The sequence below is a fragment of the Zingiber officinale genome, chromosome 5A (genome assembly GCF_018446385.1).
Source record: "Zingiber officinale cultivar Zhangliang chromosome 5A, Zo_v1.1, whole genome shotgun sequence".
Classification (NCBI taxonomy): domain Eukaryota; kingdom Viridiplantae; phylum Streptophyta; class Magnoliopsida; order Zingiberales; family Zingiberaceae; genus Zingiber; species Zingiber officinale.
In genome coordinates this window covers 122,275,291-122,296,117 of record NC_055994.1, presented here as the reverse complement: position 1 = coordinate 122,296,117, position 20,827 = coordinate 122,275,291, and the positions used below count along the sequence as shown (strand labels likewise).

The 20,827-nt window shown below is 39.1% G+C and overlaps 1 protein-coding gene across 1 annotated transcript; it reads right to left on the bottom strand.

The window, feature by feature from the left end:
• Positions 1–16,545: 16,545 nt before the first annotated feature.
• LOC121979949 lies at positions 16,546–17,626 on the bottom strand. The gene is made up of 2 exons (XM_042531923.1): positions 17,207–17,626; positions 16,546–17,127 (listed from the first exon to the last, which is right to left on the bottom strand). Exons 1-2 carry the CDS (start codon positions 17,624–17,626, stop codon positions 16,546–16,548), a joined length of 1,002 nt encoding a protein of 333 aa, XP_042387857.1.
• Positions 17,627–20,827: the final 3,201 nt, after the last annotated feature.

Here is a 20,827-nt window from a genome sequence, read left to right as displayed (position 1 = left end):
TTATCAAAAGACGTATATAAATTTTTGAATTTACTAAAAGATGTATACTACTTTGTTATTTATCAAAGATGCACATTTTTACAGTGCTTTTCCCATTCTACCCTCTTGATTACTTTTCTTTTTATTTTCTCTATCATTTCTCTCTCTCTTCTCTTTCCTCCTATGCATGCAACTTTTCTTCTCTTTCATCTCCTCTTTTTTCCTCTCTTTTGCACGTCGATTCTTTTAAAAATATTTTAACACCTCTGAGAAGTCAAAATAAATAATGGATAACATATTTGAACTTCTTGCAACCCCATAAATCCATAGAAACTGAAATGAGTGCAATCAGAGCTCTCTACATCCATCAGAAGATTTTGATTAAAACTCACTTATGGATATAGAGAGCTCCGATTACATCCATTTTAGTTCATGTGGATTTCTGGGATTGCAAGGAGTTCAAATATGTCATCCATTATTTATTTTGACTTCTTAAAGGTGTTAAAATGTAACAAAAAAGAATCACTAAAATTCTCCACATTGGGCCTGACATGGAATCATATCAGACTCAATGTGGGCCTAATATAAAATGATATCAGGCCCACATTAAGCTTGATATGAAATCATATCAGGTCCAATGCGGGCCTGATATGGAATGAAATAAGGCTTACGTTGGGTCTGATATGACTCCATATCAGGCCCAATGTGGAGAATTTTGGTGATTCCTCCTTATTACATTTTAACACCTCTGAGAAGCTGAAATAAACAATGGATAACATATTTGAACTCCTCGCAAGCTCAGAAATTCACAGGAACTGAAATGGATGCAATCAGAGCTCTCTACGTCCATTAGTGGATTTTGGTCGAAATTCGTTGATGGACCTTGAGAGCTCCGATTGCACCTATTTCAGTTCCTGTGAATTTCTGGGATTGCAAGGAGTTCAAATATGTCATCCATTATTTATTTTGACTTCTTAAAGGTATTAAAATGTAACAAGAAAGAATCACTAAAATTCTCTACGTTGGGTCTGATATCATTCTATATCAGGCCTGTTGGTTGCTACTCGGAAAACCTAATGGTTCCACTGTACAAAAATTTTATACAAAGGTCTGAACCTTTTCCTAGCTACCATGTGTTCTTTTAAATTAAACTTGGATTGCCTGCGGAACTTAACACGTTTGATCCAAAGTTTAATCTATTTGTTCTTTTAGGTTTAGACTTGGATCTCCTGCGGAACTTAACACGTTCGATCCAAATCACCTAGGTTATTAATTCCATTAAATATTAATTTTCAAAATTATCTTCCAGGACTGCATGGCGAGGCACATGGCCTTCTTGGATATGGGAACAACCACCACCGCCTAAACAAAGCCTTTTAATGAAAGCTAATATTTAATTTCCTTAAATAACTTTAGGTCAACCGAAAAGAACAATCAAATCACAAGGAAAAAAAAAACAAAGAACACAACATCGAAAACAAATTCGAAATACTAGAATCGTATGCCTCTTGTATTTGGTATTTTTTACATGAAGATAAAACTAGTATGATGCGGAAATAAAATACTAGTATACCTTTTCTTTTGCAAGCAAAAACCTCTAGGTCTTCTACCGTATTCCTCTTCTAACCTCGGACGTTGTGTGGGCAACGGTCTTCCGAGATGAGAAACCACCAAAGCACCTTCTTCTCCTCCTTGCAAGGTTCGGCCAAATCAAGTGCACCTCCAAGGAAGAAGAGAAACAACCAACCAAGCTCCAAGGGATGAAAGCTTTCTCTCCTTCTTCTCCAAGCTAGAACCGGCCACCACTTAATCTCCAAGAGCAAGGGGAATTTCGACCACAAAGATGGAGAGAAGAGAAAGGATGAGGCCGGCCACACCAAGGAAGAAAAGAGGAAGAAGAATAATAAAAGTTGTGTGTCATGAAGCCGCCCCAACCCCCTCTTTTATAATCCTTAGCTTTGGTAAATAAGGAAATTTAATTATAATAAAATTTCCTTAACTTTCCTTGACATGAATTAATTAAGAAAAATTAAACAAAAATTTCCTAAACCTTCATGTCATGGCCGACCACATCAATAAGAGCAAACAAGGCAATTTCAATCAACAATTAAAATTCCTTATTTGTCTTCGAAAATTTTAAAAAAATAAAATTTTCCTTTAAAATCCCTTTATGGTTGATAAAAAGAAATTTCTATAATTTTAATTTTTCAACATGTGAATAATTTACAAAGAAGAAAAAAAAATATCTTTCCAATTTACAAATAAGGAAAGAGATCTAATCTCTTTCTTTAATCTTTTGTAGATCCTTTTAAAAGAGATATTTTAATTTTTAATCTCTCTAATAAATTATATCTTTCACATAAGAAAATTTTAAAATTAAAATTCTTTTTAATTTAATGGGGATCGGCCACCTAAGCTTGGGTTCAAGCTAGGGTCGGCCACCCATGAACCAAGGCTTGGCCAGCCCTAGCTTGATCCACAAGCTAGCTTGGCCAGCCCCTACATCATGGGTATGAAGGTGGGTATAGGTGAGTATAGTACTCTATAAATAAGAGGCTGTGATAGGGGCCGAGAGGAGGAATTGGTTTTGGTCTCCCGATAAAATTAAGCATCCCAACACACACAACTTAATTTTATCAATAATAATTCATTCCACTAGAGAACTATTATTGAACTACCGTACCAATCTAAAATTATATTTTTGGGCTCCTTATTATGAGTGTGTTAGTCTCCCTGTGTTTAAGATAACAAATGTCCACTAATTAAGTAAGTTACTGACAACTCACTTAATTAATATCTAGTTCCAAGAGTAGTACCACTCAACTTCATCGTCATGTCGGACTAAGTCCACCTGCAGGGTTTAACATGACAATCCTTATGAGCTCCTCTTGGGGACATTCTCAACCTAGTATCTCTAGGACACAGTTTCCTTCTATAATCAACAACACACACTATAAGTGATACCATTTCCCAACTTATCGGGCTTATTGATTCATCGAACTAAATCTCACCCATTGATAAATTAAAGAAATAAATATCAAATATATGTGCTTGTTATTATATCAGGATTAAGAGCACACACTTCCATAATAACCGAGGTCTTTGTTTCTTTATAAAATCAGTATAAAAGAAACGACCTCAAATGGTCCTACTCAATACACTCTAAGTGTACTAGTGTAATTATACAGTCAAGATAAACTGATACCTAATTACACTACGACCTTCTAATGGTTTGTTCCTTTCCATTTTGGTCGTGAGCTGCTGTTTATAATTTATAAGGTACTGATAACATCATCTTCTTTATGTGACACCACATACTATGTTATCTACAATATAAATTAATTGAACAACTACAAACAAATGTAGATAATTTGACCAAATGTGATTCTTTATTCAATAAATGTTTACAAAAGCTTAAGCTTTCAGTATACACTCTAACAAGGCCCACATGATATGGAATGATATCAGACCCACGTTGAGCCTGATATGTTTCTCTATCAGACCCAACGTGGAGAATTTTGATGATTCTTTCTTATTATATTTAATACCTCTGAGAAACTAAAATAAATAATGGATAACATATTTGAACTCATTGCAATCCCAAAAATTCACAGGAACCGAAATGGGTGCAATTGGAACTCTCTAGGTCCATCAGTGGGTTTTGACCAAAACCCATTGATGGACCTAGAGAGCTCTAATTGTACCCATTTTAGTTCCTGTGGATTTCTAAGATTGCAAGGAGTTCAAATATGTTATCCATTATTTATTTTAACTTCTCAGAGGTGTTAAAATATTTTTAGAAAAATTGACATATAAAAAAGAGGAAAAAAGAGGAGAGAAAAGAGAAAAATGTTGCATGCCTAGGTGGAAAGAGAAGTCAGAGAGAAATGATAGAGAAAATAAAAAGAAAAGTAATCAGAAGGGTAGAATGGGAAAAACATATAAAAGGTGCATCCTTTGATAAATAACAAAGTAACATGTGTTTTTTTGGTAAATTCAAAAACCTAGATACGTCTTTTGGTAAATTGTCGTTTCATTTTTGTTGAAATGACAATTTACCAAAAACCTATTGTATGTGACTACATGATATATATAACCCTCCCTTAATAAGCTAAAACTTTTTTTTTAAGTTTTATAATTAAATAATATTATTTAATACTATTTAATCTCTTAATTATTCATGCCTAAAAAGAATATTTAATGTAAGTTTTTTTTTCTTTTTTTAAGGAAACAATTAAATTTTTTTAAACAGTAATAAGACTGTTTATGAATAAAATAATTTTTCGATTAAGAAAAGAATCTCAATAAAAAAAATAATCGAAACAAAACCAATCTCAATTGAGTAAAAATAATTTTAATCGATTGATAATTGTTATAATCATGAGTTTAAGATTGTTAATTGATTGAATTTCAATCATTTCTGTTTAAATTTTAGACTCGACAATCGATTGCTCGACCAAAGTAATCGATTGAATCATACAATTTTACCTAAAAGTAGGTTAAATAGCGATGATTTTCGCCGTTCTTCGTATTATTCACAGAAACATGAAAAACTCGAAAAATAAGTCTATTCTAGTTTTCTCTTATATGATTTTCGACGATAAAAAATTTGTATTTGTAAAATACCGAGAATAGGCGAATATTAATAAGGGAATTTTCCGAAATTTTTGGAAATTTTTCGGGAATTTTTCGGAGCTCGTATGGACGAGTTAACGGGGACAAGAACGAGGTCCGGAAAAGCCTGTTTAGGCTACCCGATTTAAGCGAGGAAAAGATTATATTTATATATCCTTTTCCTTTTTATTTCTTTATTTCTTTTCCTTTGCTTTTGTCGCCGAACCCGAGCAAACCCCGCACCCTTTCCTTCTTCTTCCCGACGCCGCCGCGCACCTTCTCCTTCGGTGCCCTAACCGCCGGCCGAGCGGTTTTCTCCTCCTCTTCTCTTCTTGTTCTTCCTCCCAGAGCCAAATTTCCTCTCCTCCTCATCCACGCCGAGCCGTGCGCAGATCACCGGCCACAGGAAGCTAGCACCATTACCTGTGCCCTAGCGCCGGCCCATCGTCGAGCCTAGCATCCTCTCCCGCCACCACAGCGACGCCACTGTTGTCGCTCGATCTCTTCTTCCCTCTACCGGTCGGTCTCTCCTTCTTCTTCCTTTCCGAGCCGCACTGGAGGGCGCCACCACTTGAGGCCGAAGGGAGCAGCGTCGCCGCGATTTTACTGCCCTAGTTTGCACCGAGCCTTCCTCTCTTCTGATCTGTGCGCCGAGGCCGACCACTGTGCCCTAGCAAGTCAGCCGGCCGCCCTCCTTGTGCCGACACTTCACTGCTTCTTGTGTCGTCTCTGGTCCCCACGGCCAACTCCAGTCACCGCTGCTGTCGCCGTTCATCCTCGCAAGCAGTTGACGCAGAAGGGGGGGGGGGTTGTTCACAGTCGACCCTATCCGTGCCTTGATTTCTTATTTCTGCCGGATTCAAACCAGACAACAGTGAGGTGAGCAGCTTATCCTTGTTGATTCTGTGTATTAGATCACTGGTTGTAGTACTCTTCCGAGTTAGGGATTTGTTACAGATTTAATCAGTAGCACTTGGACCCCTTGGATCACGGCAAGTGCTGATTATTGGGTATTTTGATTTAGGGATCAGCGGCTGAGGGAAAACGATTGGCACCATTGTAGGTACGGCAGAATTGGGTATGTACGGTTCGTATCATATTCTATGCTTGTTTGATCATTTTAGCTTCGGATAGCACTGATTTCTAGTAATCCACAGTTTTGATGATCCAGTTTCGGCGGTGAAGCCCTCGGGCCGTATCCCACCAGCGGTCACTTGGTGGTGAATTGAGGTAAGGAGTAGGTAATTGGTTTTGGATGAAGATCATAATGAATTTGGATTAGTTGATCAGTTGATATATATATATTGAATTAGGGCTAAATTTGGTAAATTGCTATGATTGATTATGTTTAGGGCAAGTCCTAATTCAAATGTATTAGTTAGAATCGATTGAGGAGTTAGATGATCCAATTAGGGTTTATAATTGGATCTGGATTTATGTTAGCTTCTCTAGGATTTGATTTGGCTAATTAATTTATACGTAATTAGCTAAATCTATATATATCATGTTGTTACAGGACTGTGATTCGAGACGGACATCTCGACATCGGAATTAGTTCGATTCGATCTACATTGGAGACGGGTACCTCTTGACTTATCTTTATGATATTGTCTATTGGATATGCATAGTATTTTATAGCTGCAAGCAATGATCATGTTTGCCTTGGTATGTCACGGTTTGATACCCATAGCATGATCTGTTGGCCGTTTGTTATGTATCCATGTTTACGTTTCAGGATTATTGCCATGAGTACCTTGGTTCCTAGAGTAAGTGGCATACCATACCTACTGAGGTTCGGACTAGGTTCTGGATTTTATTTTCTGGCATGTGTATCTAGATTATCTGATACTTAGGTTTTTATACCATACCTGATTTGTGTACCTCTATTTTGTATATCATATCTGATTCGTGTACCTAGACTCTGATTCTTTGATCTGTGTATATTGTTGGTACATATGTTATGGAAGGAGGATATGTTTAGGATCTAGGTTGTTATACCATAGAGGATCTGTATACCCTATATTCGTGGATTTGACTCACTGATACTGTGGTACCCATATTATACATATATGGATATGGTTATGCTGATCAGTTTATGACTATGCTTAGTGTCATGCATCATGATTGCATGCTGTGCGATTGTCGGCTCTACTATGGTTGAGCACATCGCCAGTTACATGTACTGCACACACCACCACTCATGGTTTAGTGGTATATCAGGCAGGTGTGTGGCGGTTCTGCTGTTTGGCTTCGTTGGTCATATGACTCAGCGTGGTAGCCGGCAGTCAGTTCCGCTCTGTTTGGCTCCGTTGGCATTTAGTGTAGCAGTGTAGTAGCCGGCAGACGGTGGACTCTGTTTGGCTCCGTTGGTCAGGTGACTCAGCGTGGTAGCCGGCAGAGATACCTCCCCGTCATCGTGTACCGGGAGATGAGAGCATTGAGCTCCCCCATTTATGATTTGGGGTCACAGGACAGGAGTACTCCGACAACATCCCGTCCACTCAGTCACTCGTCAGGTGTAGTGATGGTAGAGTGCACGGTTGTCACAGCCCTACCCACTCGGTCTCGCCTTTTTGTGTGTGAGAGGACTGACTGGCGTCAAGGGTGACCAGGACGCATCATTAGCATCATATGCATTGATGTATTTATATTCTTATGATTGTGTTTGCTGCATTTTGGTTGGATGCATACTTTTGACCTGCATACAGGATTATTGACACTTTCGGTTTGACGACCCTTTTGTCTGGATAGGAGTTCCTGGTGAGTACAGCTTCCTCAGTTACCTTTCAGTTTTGCATATTCCCTATATATGATTAGGAAGCTGTATTCCATGTTTGTTGCTGTTAGATATATCTTACTACTCATGTCCATTGGTATTCGCTGAGTTGTTGAACTCACCCCCGTTGACACTATCTTTTCAGGTACCAGGTTATTTATGGTGTCGCTTGGAGCATCCTGTCTGCTGGTCCCCACGTCACATCAGAAGACTTATCGGTTTCACGTATGTTTTGTTTGTTTTATGTATCAGTTTGTTTAGCTCTGTACTCTGGTTTTATTTTTGGAGGGTTGATGTTGTTATGTGGTGTTTTGTATTTGTTATTGGTTGTGTAAGCCTAGCCGGCTAGCAGTTTTGTGTTTTGGTTTTGGTACAGCCGAGTGGGCTGCTTTATTTTTAACTGCGTGGTTGTGTCAGCCAGAGGCTGAATTTGATATTAACTGCGTGGTGTTTGTTTTCTTTTATTGTTATTATTCCAGCCGCATGTGGCTGAGGTATATAGTGCTTGTAGAAAAGTTTCAGATTGTCCGCCGTACAGGGGAGATGCTGCCGAAATTTCTTCGGACAGAGACTCCTCTGGGGCGTGACAATTAGTGTCGGGGTGACAGTGGTATGTGTTCTACTGATTAGATTTAAGGATATTAATTTATTTGGTATCAGAGATCGACTTACGTGTCTTATGTTTCCGGTGTTTCAGATTTTGTGTTTTGGTCTTCTCGATGTGACTTTTCAGATTTTGGGACCTGGCAGCAGCAGGACATCTCTAAGCTATAGGAGGTATGTTGGTATACTGTTATCCTACTATTTAGTTAGAGTATGTATTGTTGACTGTGATAGTTATGACACTTTGTATCTGGTATCTGTCTGATGTTGTAGCCATATTACATATGAGGGGTTAGCCACTGACGATGATCGACCTTAATACAGATTGAGGGATTACAGTTTCTGGCGATTTTCCATATCATACACCAGTAGTTTTAGTTTCTGTTATTATTAGTTGGATAACGGATTGAGGTACATACCAGTCTCTGCTATTATTAGTTGGGTAATGGATAGTATCTATATCTTTATGTTGACCTAGCCAGTGGTGTACCATTTTATTTTAGTAAATTTCATCAGTAAATATTTATTTACTCATGTTAGATCGGTCAGTAGAAGACTGATTTACGTTTGTCGATTTGAGTTGTCATGGATCGATATACCTTTATGATTGTGGAGGATCATTTGTAGGTTACTTGTGCTTAGTTATGTAACTATAGCACATTTAAGTACATGACTTGTACTGACGTGGAAAGGACTGAAATAATCGTATATCGTTGTCGGCTCGACCAGTTATAGAGGATCGATGTATCCTATTCCATGGGTACTTTAATTTTAGACTGCATGTACCTAATTGGATAACTTAGAAGATGGCATAGGGTTTGTGTGGTAGATTGGATTAAATATGCTGATTATGCATAACTATGAAGTGTACTTATGATTGTTATGAGTTGAAGGAGTTCTATGATGGATAGTTCATTTGCTGATAGTGTGAGTAGTCCCATCTAGATATGGTTATTGTAGGTTCCTTGTGGATTATAGCTATTTAGTTAGCTGTACGTGCTTGATTGACATATTGGAGGTATCTTATCGATTTAAATCTGTGTCGTGGTATGTGCACATGAGTGTGAGTGTCATATTGGAAGTATTTTGTCGATTAATTTGAGTTGTGATATGAGCATATGTGTTCAGTGTAAGTTTCGAGGTATCTTGTGGATTATATTTGGTTTATGGATATACTTGTGTTTATTATGAATTGTTGGAAGTATTACGTTGATTATACTCTTGGCATATGTGTATATATGTCAGGTGAGTGTTGTTTGAGGTGTAATGTCGATTATACCTATATTGATATGTGCACACGGGTTCGGTATGTATTGTTTGAGATATCACGATGGTTTATACCTTTGTTATGAGTATGTTTGGTGTATACTAAATGGAGGATTATGTCGATCATACATATGTTGTGTGTGCACGTGTGCCGGGTGTATGGTTGGTAGCATCATGATGATTCTACCTATGTTAAATGTAGAATATTAAATGTCTACATTATGATATTAGTTGTTTTACCCTGTCAACTAATTCTCTCATTAGTGGGTGACCGACCCACTAGGAGGATAATAGAGTTGACTATGGATTTGATTTGCTTACTGGGTGGTTATACCCTAGGCTACCCACATTGATCTGTGGTAGAGAGATCTTGTGCAGTCTCTAGCTAGATAGTTAGGTGCTTTGGGCACTTATGTATTGTTGTGGTAGAGCGTAGCTCCCACATGTTATGGATCGTTTGTGGTAGAGCGTAGCTTCCACATATTCTGGATTCCCACATATTTAGGGATTGTTTTGTAGTGGAGCGTTGCTCCTACATATTGCGGATTGTTTGTAGCGGAGTATTGCTCCCATATTTATTGTGGATACATATTTTGGATTATTTGTGGTGGAGCGTTGCTCCCACATATGGAGGATTTCTTGTGGTAGAGCGTTGCTCCCACTATGTGGTATTTCGTGTGATAAAGCATTATTCTCACACTGGAAGTTCTATTCTTTGGTGATTATATATCGTTGGTGATTAGATCTGTTTATTGTTGAGGATCTTATGGTTAGGAATGTCTGTGATACGGACATTATGTGTCTTGGTTTTACCATTAGTTCTTGCGGTGCCCTAGATGTTTTCATGGACTCGATGATTTGGGTATCATTAGGATGTTTGGATTGGTTTTCATTGTCTTTGTTGACGATGTGGTGATCTATTTCTGATCCGAGATGGGCCACGTACACCATCTTTGCATAGTTCTAGAGATGTTTTGTCGGAAACGTCTATTTGTGAAGATCAGTAGTGTGTATTTTTGGTTGTCTTATGTGATGATGATTGAGACACATGGTCACCAGTAGGAGTATACCGTGATTCCACAGGAGATCGAGGTTGTTACCGTTGGGAGTAGACAGAGTCGATATAAGAGGCTCGCAACTTCCTTTGTTTGACTCGCAGGATATTACAGACCTTTCGTCGAGGGTTTCTTCCGCATAGCTATGCTACTTTCACGCGTGACTATGAAAGACGTGAAGTTCACGTGGTCCAAGGATTGCGAGACCAACTTCCGGAAGCTGAAGCGGAGATTGGTGTCGGCTCTGATTTTTGGTTTTACCTTTTGGAGAGGACGGATTTCCTCTACACTGATGCATTTATTCAAGGTTGGGCGCTGTTTTTGATGTCGCACGAGTGAGTATTCTCCTATGCTTCTCGTCGGTTGAAGGAGCATGAGAAGAACTACCCTGTACATGATCTGGAGCTAGTCGCCATTATTTTTGCCATGAAGATTTGACGACATTGTTTATATGGCGATACATTTGAGATTCTCACTGACCATAAGAGGCTCAAATATCTGTTTACTTAGAAGGAACTTAATCTCCGACAGAGGAGATGGATGGAGTTCCTGAACGATTATGATTGTACCATTAGCTATCACCCGGGAAGAGCTAATGTGGTTGCCGATGTACTTAGCCGGAAGTCTAGAAGGACTTTGGCTTGCTACCGAGTTGTGATTACGGATTTGATTCAGGAATTCTCCGAATTGGGCCTTAAGGAGCTGGGACGGACAGAGCAGGGTATTCTGGTTACCATGGTTGCTCAATCCTCGATCAGGATGAGGATTCAGGAGGCCCAGGTTGGAGATCAGTATTTACGGTCCATTGGCAGCTGGATAGCTTCCGGGCAGCAGACTAAGTTTCCCCGAGATGAAGCGGGTATTATATACTTCCGAGGCAGATTATACGTACCTCAGTCTTACCCGGTTTTGTCGGAGCTATTTCAGGAGGCTCATCGTTCTCGATTTGCGATCCATCTAGGCAAGACCCGCATGTATCGAGATTTGAGGTGTTCCTATTGGTGGAACAGTATGAAGAAAGACATCGCGGATATTGTAGCTAGATGTCTTGCCTGTCAGCAGGTGAGGGCTGAGCACCAGATACCTGCCGGATTATTTTAGCGGATTTCTATTCCTGAGTGGAAATGGGAACATATTACCATAGACTTTGTGGTGAGTCTATCTAGGACACGACAAGGCCATGACGTGATTTGGGTAATCGGTGATCGATTAACCAAATCCACGCATTTCTTAGCGATCCGAAGGATTGGTTTTCTGGATCAATTGGCAGAGCAGTATTGCCGAGAAATCATCAGAGTTGCGCAGCGGAAGCGTGGTGGCCCATTTAGTATTATTTCGGATAGAGACCCCGGGTTCACGTCTCGTTTCTGGCAGAGTCTGCAGCAGGCCTTGGGCACTCAGCTCTGTTTCAGTACATCTTTCCATCCGCAGACAGATGGACAGTCAGAGCGGACCATTCAGACTCTAGAGGACTTCCTGAGATCATGTGTATTGGATTTTGGAGGCAGTTGGAAGGACCATTTGCCATTGGTAGAGTTCGTCTACAACAACTGTTTGCATTCGGCTATCCAAATGCCACCGTTGAAGCGTTATATGGTAGGCCTTGTTTGGACACCCATCATCTGGGATGAGGTTGAGGAGGCCCAGTTATTAGGACCTCATAGAGCTCAGCTTGAGACAGAGTTGGTCCAAACTATCAGACGGAGGATGATAGAGGCGCAGGATCGCCAGAAGTGTTATGCTGATCGGAGACGCAGACCACTAGAGTTTTCTGTTGGCGATCATGTATTTCTGTGAGTTTCACCCCCGAAAGGGGTGAAGAGATTTGGCCTTAGAGGTAAGCTAGCTCCGCGGTACATTGGCCCTTCCGAGATCTTGGAGAGGATCGGAGCGGTAGCTTACTGGTTAGCACTACCACCGTCCCTGTCAGGCGTACACGATGTATTCCACGTATCTATGCTGCGGAGATACGTGCTCGACATGACACATGTGCTGGCAGATATCCCAGTTCCAGTTCAGCCTAACATTACATATGAGGAGGTTCCGGTATGGATTCTCGACCAGAAAGAGTGTCAGTTGCGGAACAAGACTATCCGACTGGTTAAAGTCGGATGACAGTATCATTTGGACGAGGAGGTTACTTGGGAGCTCGAGGATATTATCCGAGCTCGATATCCCCATCTTTTCACTTGAGGTGTATGATTTAGTTTACCATTCAGCATTTATACTATATATCTGTTGTTAGTACTTGCTGATGGTAGATAACGAAATTTGGGGACCAAATTTCTATTAGTGGGGGAGAATGTAAAATACCGAGAATAGGCGAATATTAATAAGGGAATTTTTCGAAATTTTTAGAATTTTTTCAGGAATTTTTCGGAGCTCGTATGGACGAGTTAACGGGGACAAGAACGGGGTCCGGAAAAGCCTGTTTAGGCTACCCGATTTAAGCGAGGAAAAGATTATATTTATATATCCTTTTCCTTTTTATTTCTTTATTTCTTTTCCTTTGCTTTTGTCGCCGAACCCGAGCAAACCCCGCACCCTTTCCTTCTTCTTCCCGACGCCGCCGCGCACCTTCTCCTTCGGTGCCCTAACCGCCGGCCGAGCGGTTTTCTCCTCCTCTTCTCTTCTCGTTCTTCCTCCCAGAGCCAAATTTCCTCTCCTCCTCATCCACGCCGAGCCGTGCGCAGATCACCGGCCACAGGAAGCTAGCACCGTTACCTGTGCCCTAGCGCCGGCCCATCGCCGAGCCTAGCATCCTCTCCCGCCACCACAGCGACGCCACTGCTGTCGCTCGATCTCTTCTTCCCTCTACCGGTCGGTCTCTCCTTCTTCTTCCTTTCCGAGCCGCACTGGAGGGCGCCACCACTTGAGGCCGAAGGGAGCAGCGTCGCCGCGATTTTACTGCCCTAGTTTGCACCGAGCCTTCCTCTCTTCTGATCTGTGCGCCGAGGCCGACCACTGTGCCCTAGCAAGTCAGCCGGCCGCCCTCCTTGTGCCGACACTTCACTGCTTCTTGTGTCGTCTCTGGTCCCCACGGCCAACTCCAGTCACCGCTGTTGTCGCCGTTCATCCTCGCGAGCAGTTGACGCAGAAGGGGGGGGGTTGTTCACAGCCGACCCTATCCGTGCCCTTGATTTCTTATTTCTGCCGGATTCAAACCAGACAACAGTGAGGTGAGCAGCTTATCCTTGTTGATTCTGTGTATTAGATCACTGGTTGTAGTACTCTTCCGAGTTAGGGATTTGTTACAGATTTAATCAGTAGCACTTGGACCCCTTGGATCACGGCAAGTGCTGATTATTGGGTATTTTGATTTAGGGATCAACGGCTGAGGGAAAACGATTGGCACCATTGTAGGTACGGCAGAATTGGGTATGTACGGTTCGTATCATATTCTATGCTTGTTTGATCATTTTAGCTTCGGACAGCACTGATTTCTAATAATCCACAGTTTTGATGATCCAGTTTCGGCGGTGAAGCCCTCGGGCCGTATCCCACCAGCGGTCACTTGGTGGTGAATTGAGGTAAGGAGTAGGTAATTGGTTTTGGATGAAGATCATAATGAATTTGGATTAGTTGATCAGTTGATATATATATATATATATTGAATTAGGGCTAAATTTGGTAAATTGCTATGATTGATTATGTTTAGGGCAAGTCCTAATTCAAATGTATTAGTTAGAATCGATTGAGGAGTTAGATGATCCAATTAGGGTTTATAATTGGATCTGGATTTATGTTAGCTTCTCTAGGATTTGATTTGGCTAATTAATTTAATTTATACGTAATTAGCTAAATCTATATATATCATGTTGTTACAGGACTGTGATTCGAGACGGACATCTCAACATCGGAATTAGTTCGATTCGATCTACATTGGAGGCGGGTACCTCTTGACTTATCTTTATGATATTGTCTATTGGATATGCATAGTATTTTATAGCTGCAAGCAATGATCATGTTTGCCTTGGTATGTCACGGTTTGATACCCATAGCATGATCTGTTGGCCATTTGTTATGTATCCATGTTTACGTTTCAGGATTATTGCCATGAGTACCTTGGTTCCTAGAGTAAGTGGCATACCATACCTACTGAGGTTCGGACTAGGTTCTGGATTTTATTTTCTGGCATGTGTATCTAGATTATCTGATACTTAGGTTTTTATACCATACCTGACTTGTGTACCTCTATTTTGTATATCATATCTGATTCGTGTACCTAGACTCTGATTCTTTGATCTGTGTATATTGTTGGTACATATGTTATGGAAGGAGGATATGTTTAGGATCTAGGTTGTTATACCATAGAGGATCTGTATACCCTATATTCGTGGATTTGACTCACTGATACTGTGGTACCCATATTATACATATATGGATATGATTATGCTGATCAGTTTATGACTATGCTTAGTGTCATGCATCATGATTGCATGCTGCGCGATTGTCGGCTCTACTATGGTTGAGCACATCGCCAGTTACATGTACTGCACACACCACCACTCATGGTTTAGTGGTATATCAGGCAGGTGTGTGGCAGTTCTGCTGTTAGGACTCATATGTGGTAGCCGGCAGTCAGTTCCGCTCTGTTTGGCTCCGTTGGCATTTAGTGTAGCAGTGTAGTAGCCGGCAGACGGTGGACTCTGTTTGGCTCCGTTGGTCAGGTGACTCAGCGTGGTAGCCGGCAGAGATACCTCCCCGTCATCGTGTACCGGGAGATGAGAGCATTGAGCTCCCCCATTTATGATTTGGGGTCACAGGACAGGAGTACTCCGACAGCATCCCGTCCACTCAGTCACTCGTCAGGTGTAGTGATGGTAGAGTGCACGGTTGTCACAGCCCTACCCACTCGGTCTCGCCTTTTTGTGTGTGAGAGGACTAACTGGCGTCAGGGGTGACCAGGACGCATCATTAGCATCATATGCATTGATGTATTTATATTCTTATGATTGTGTTTGCTGCATTTGGTTGCTGCATTTTGGTTGGATGCATACTTTTGACCTGCATACAGGATTATTGACACTTTCGGTTTGACGACCCTTTTGTCTGGATAGGAGTTCCTGGTGAGTACAGCTTCCTCAGTTACCTTTCAGTTTTGCATAATCCCTATATATATGATTAGGAAGCTGTATTCCATGTTTGTTGCTGTTAGATATATTTTACTACTCATGTCCATTGGTATTCGCTGAGTTGTTGAACTCACCCCCGTTGACACTATCTTTTTCAGGTACCAGGTTATTTATGGTGTCGCTTGGAGCATCCTGTCTGCTGGTCCCCACGTCACATCAGAAGACTTATCGGTTTCACATATGTTTTGTTTGTTTTATGTATCAGTTTATTTAGCTCTGTACTCTGATTTTATTTTTGGAGGGTTGATGTTGTTATGTGGTGTTTTGTATTTGTTATTGGTTGTGTAAGCCTAGCCGGCTAGCAGTTTTGTGTTTTGGTTTTGGTACAGCCGAGTGGGCTGCTTTATTTTTAACTGCGTGGTTGTGTCAGCCAGAGGCTGAATTTGATATTAACTGCGTGGTGTTTGTTTTCTTTTATTGTTATTATTCCAGCCGCATGTGGCTGAGGTATATAGTGTTTGTAGAAAAGTTTCAGATTGTCCGCCGTACAGGGGAGATGCTGCCGAAATTTCTTCGGACAGAGACTCCTCTGGGGCGTGACAGTATTAAGTAGGAAAAAATTGATCTAGTATACAAATAACTAATCGATGAAAAACTTAAACTTTATTGTCAATAAAAATGACAAAACAGAACACTTGCTCTGATACCAATTGATAGTTCTTATAAAACGCCTAAACCGCATGGGTTCTAAGAATCGTATAAGAATTTGTATATAGGAAACACAAGAACATATAAGTATGAATCTTCGTTTTATCGAAAACTTGTTATAAGAACATAAATACATAAACAAATATAACAAGGAAACTGATTGAAGAGTCATCCTTGTCTTTAGCGTCGTCCATAAATAATCCTTGTGGAAGAAGATGCAGCGGAAAGAAAAGGAAGGTCTTCCAAGGGGCTTAAAAGTGACGACGCCGAAAAGCTTTAGGTCAATGGAGAACCAAAAGCTCTATCAAGATTCTTCGCTAAACCCCTGGGAACAGTGGTGGATCCAGACAAAAATTTAGAAGGGTGCTCAAAGAAAAGGCTAAAAAAAATTTCTTGCTATCAAATAAATATATTAAAAGATAACAGTACTAAATACAGACATAAAAATATGTGCATACCAATAAAGTAATTATTTTTTAATACTTGAACTACCAGCATCATATCTAGACATACAAACAAGAGGAGGCAACTGGATCCTACGAGTGTTCATCTGTTGAAAATGTTGTAAAATTTGTTCATTTTCATTTGTAGCAAAAATATCTTTCTCGATGTATACTACCAAACTGTCATTCATCCACGCATCCCCCATCCTATTACGCAAATCAGTCTTGATAATTTTCATCGCAGAAAAAACTTTTTCAACAGAAGCAGTTGCAACTGGTAAAACTAATGTTAACTTGATCAAACGATATATCAATGGAAAAATTGTATTCTTGCTCATTTCAACCATATTTTTAGCAAGACTTCCCAAATCTTCAATCATAGAAAATTCACCTCGTACATTTTGAATGTAAGTCTCAAGTTGGTCCTCAAGTATTGCACGATCAGTCAATGAAAAGTCCTCCGAATAAAGTTCAGCAAGGTGGAGTAGCTTACCAATATCAAATTGAGAAAAAGAGTTCTTTGGATCTAAGCAAGCAATGCAAGTAAGTACCTCCGTACTTGATTCTGAAAACCGATTACTCATCTCTTGAACCATCATATCAAGAACCTAATATTGTAACAATAAAAAAATGAATAAAAAATATTATTAGAAAATTAAAATTCAATAAAATATTTAAAAATAATACCTGACAAAAAATTTCAACACGATAGTTATGAAAATTAGTAATCATTTGTCCATTACATCTGCTGCGACCACGAGTTCTTATATTTTCTTCCATATTCGGTACTGGAATCATATGGTTACTACAAAATTTGTTGGCGACGTCCGAAAAATTCTCCCATCCATCCTCTCTCAATTTTTGTAATCGAACTTTTATTGTCTTGATCAAATTGACAGCCAGTACAATGTTTTGATAATTTTGTTGTAAGGCAAGTGACAATTCATTTGTGATTCCCAATAAAGATTTCATCAAATGCATCACAAGCACAAATTCATAACTCTCCATCTTATCAATCAAACTGGTGGTGATACCACTATTATCATCATTAGTACCATCATCATACACATTTTCAAGCACTTGTAAAATAGAAGTCCACGTAGACATCAAACGGATAATAGTCATGTAATGTGAACCCCAACGAGTATCCCCTGGTCGTTTTAAACTGATTTCCTGATTTTTTCCTTTGCCACTAACAATATCTCCTTTCTCCAAACATTCTACAAATCTATCATGTTCAAGTTGTCTAAACTTTTCTTTTCTTTTGCATGAAGCACCAGTAATATTCACAATCATAGTAATGTTAGAGTGTATACTAAAAGCCTAGCTTTTGGTATAAATATTTATCTAGGAATAAGAATCACATTGGTCAAATGACTACATTTATTATAAATGTAGTTGTTCAATTAATTTATATTGTAGATAACATGGTGTGTGGTGTCACACACAGAAGATCATGTTATCAGTACCTTATAAATTATAAACAGTAGCTCACGACCAAGATGGAAAGGAACAAACCATTGGAAGGTCGTAGTGTAATTAGGTATTAGTTTATCTTAACTATATAATTACACTAGTACACTTAAAGTATATTGAGTAGGACCATTTGAGGTCGTTCCTTTTATACTGACTTAATAAAGGAACAAAGACCTCAGTTATTATGGAAGCGTGTGCTCTTAATCCTAATATAATAACAAGCACATATATTTGATATTTATTTCTTTAATTTATCAATGAGTGAGATTTAGTTCGATAAATCAATAAGCCCGATAAGTTGGGAAATGATATCACTTATAGTGTGTGTTGTTGATTATAGAAGGAAACTGTGTCCTAGTGATCTAGGTTGAGAATGTCCCCAAGAGGAGCTCATAAGGATTGTCATGTTAAACCCTGCAGGTGGACTTAGTCCGACATGACGATGAAGTTGAGTGGTACTACTCTTGGAGCTAGATATTAATTAAGCGAGTTGTCAGTAACTTACTTAATTAGTGGACATTTGTTATCTTAAACACAGGGAGACTAACACACTCATGATAAGAAGGAGCCCAAAATGTAATTTGGGATTGGTGCGGTAGTTCAATAATAGTTCTCTAGTGGAATGAATTATTATTGATAAAATTAAGTTGTGTGTTCGGGGCGAGCACGGGATGCTTAATTTTATCGGGAGACCAAAACCAATTCCTCCTCTCGGTCCCTATCGTAGCCTCTTAATTATAGAGTACTATACCCACCTATACCCACCTTCTTACCCATCCTATAGGGGTCGGCCAAGCTAGCTTGGAGACCAAGCTAGGGCCGGCCATGGGTATGTTCATGGGTGAATTCATGTGGCCGGCCCTATTAAATAAAAAGGAATTTTAAATTTTAAAATTTTTCTTATGTGGATAATATAATTTAAAAGAGAGTTTAAAAATTTAAATCCTTCCTTTTATAAGATTCTACAAAGATTAAGAGAAGAGTTAAAATCTCTTTCCTTATTTGTAGATTAAAAGGTTGATTTTAATTTTGGTAAAACTTTCCTTTTAATTATATTCATGATTTAAAGAAAGTTTAAAATTAAAATTCTCTTTTATTAGTTTCTACAAAAGATTAAGAAAAGATTTAATATCTTTCCTTATTTGTAGATTGAAAGGAGATTTTAATTTTTAGAGATAACTTTTCTTTTTGGAAATTATCCACATGTTTAAAAGAAAGATTTTAATTTATAAAATTTCTTTTTATTAACCAATCATGAAGGGATTAAAATTATTGGAGAAATTTTTATAAATTTCTAGAAACAAATTAGGAAGTTTTATTTTTTGTTTTAATTAAAACTCTCCTTGTTTTGGGGAGAAGAGTGGCCGACCATTATAATTTGAAAAGAGAAAATTATTTTAATTAAATTTTCCTTTTCAATGGCAAAAGAATTAAGGAAGTTTTTATTAAATTTTCCTTATTTGCCAAGACCAAGGATTATAAAAGAGGGGGTAGAGGAGGCTTCAAGGAGAACGACTCTATTCTATTTTTCCTCTCTTTTCTCCTTGGGTGTGGCCAGCCCTTTCTTTCCTCTCCTCTCCTTTGTGTGGCCGAAACCTTCTCATGGTGGAGATAGCTTTGGTGGCCGGATCTAAGAAGGAGAAGAAGGAGAGAAAAGAAGCCTCTTTTCTAGCATCCCTTGGAGCATGGTGGTGGTGGCCGAACCTCTTCATCCTAGGAGAAGTTTTGATGGCCGAAACTTGTAAGGAAGAAGAAGGTGCTAGGTGGTTCTCATCTCGGAAGATCGTTGCCCACACAACGTCCGAGGTTAGAAGAGGAATACGGTAGAAGATCAAGAGGTTTTTCTACAAGGTATAACTAGTAATTTTTCTTTCCGCATCATACTAGTTATTTATGGAAATAATTGTTAGTGTGTATACTAAAAGCCTAGCTTTTGGTATAAACATTTATCTAGAAATAAGAATCACATTGGTCAAATGTCTACATTTGTGATAAATGTAGTTGTTCAATTAATTTATATTGTAGATAACATAGTATGTGGTGTCACATAAAGAAGATGATGTTATCAGTACCTTATAAATTATAAACAGCAGCTCACGACCAAAATGGAAAGGAACAAACCATTAGAAGGTCGTAGTGTAATTAGGTATCAGTTTATCTTGACTGTATAATTACACTAGTACACTTAGAGTGTATTGAGTAGGACCATTTGAGGTCGTTTCTTTTATACTGATTTTATAAAGAAACAAAGACCTCGGTTATTATGGAAGTGTGTGCTCTTAATCCTGATATAATAACAAGCACATATATTTGATATTTATTTCTTTAATTTATCAATGGGTGAGATTTAGTTCGATGAATCAATAAGCCCGATAAGTTGGGAAATGATATCACTTATAGTGTGTGTTGTTGATTATAGAAGGAAACTGTGTCCTAGTAATCTAGGTTGAGAATGTCCCCAAGAGGAGCTCATAAGGATTGTCATGTTAAACCCTGCAGGTGGACTTAGTCCGACATGATAATAAGGTTGAGTGGTACTACTCTTGGACTAAGATATTAATTAAATGAGTTGTCAGTAACTTACTTATTAGTGGACATTGTTATCTTAAACACAGGGAGACTAATACACTCATAATAAGAAGGAGCCCAAAAAATATAATTTGGGATTGGTGCGGTAGTTCAATAATAGTTCTCTAGTGGAATGAATTATTATTGATAAAATTAAGTTGTGTGTTCGGGGCGAACACGGGATGCTTAATTTTATCGGGAGACCAAAACCAATTTCTCCTCTCGGTCCCTATCGTAGCCTCTTAATTATAGAGTACTATACCC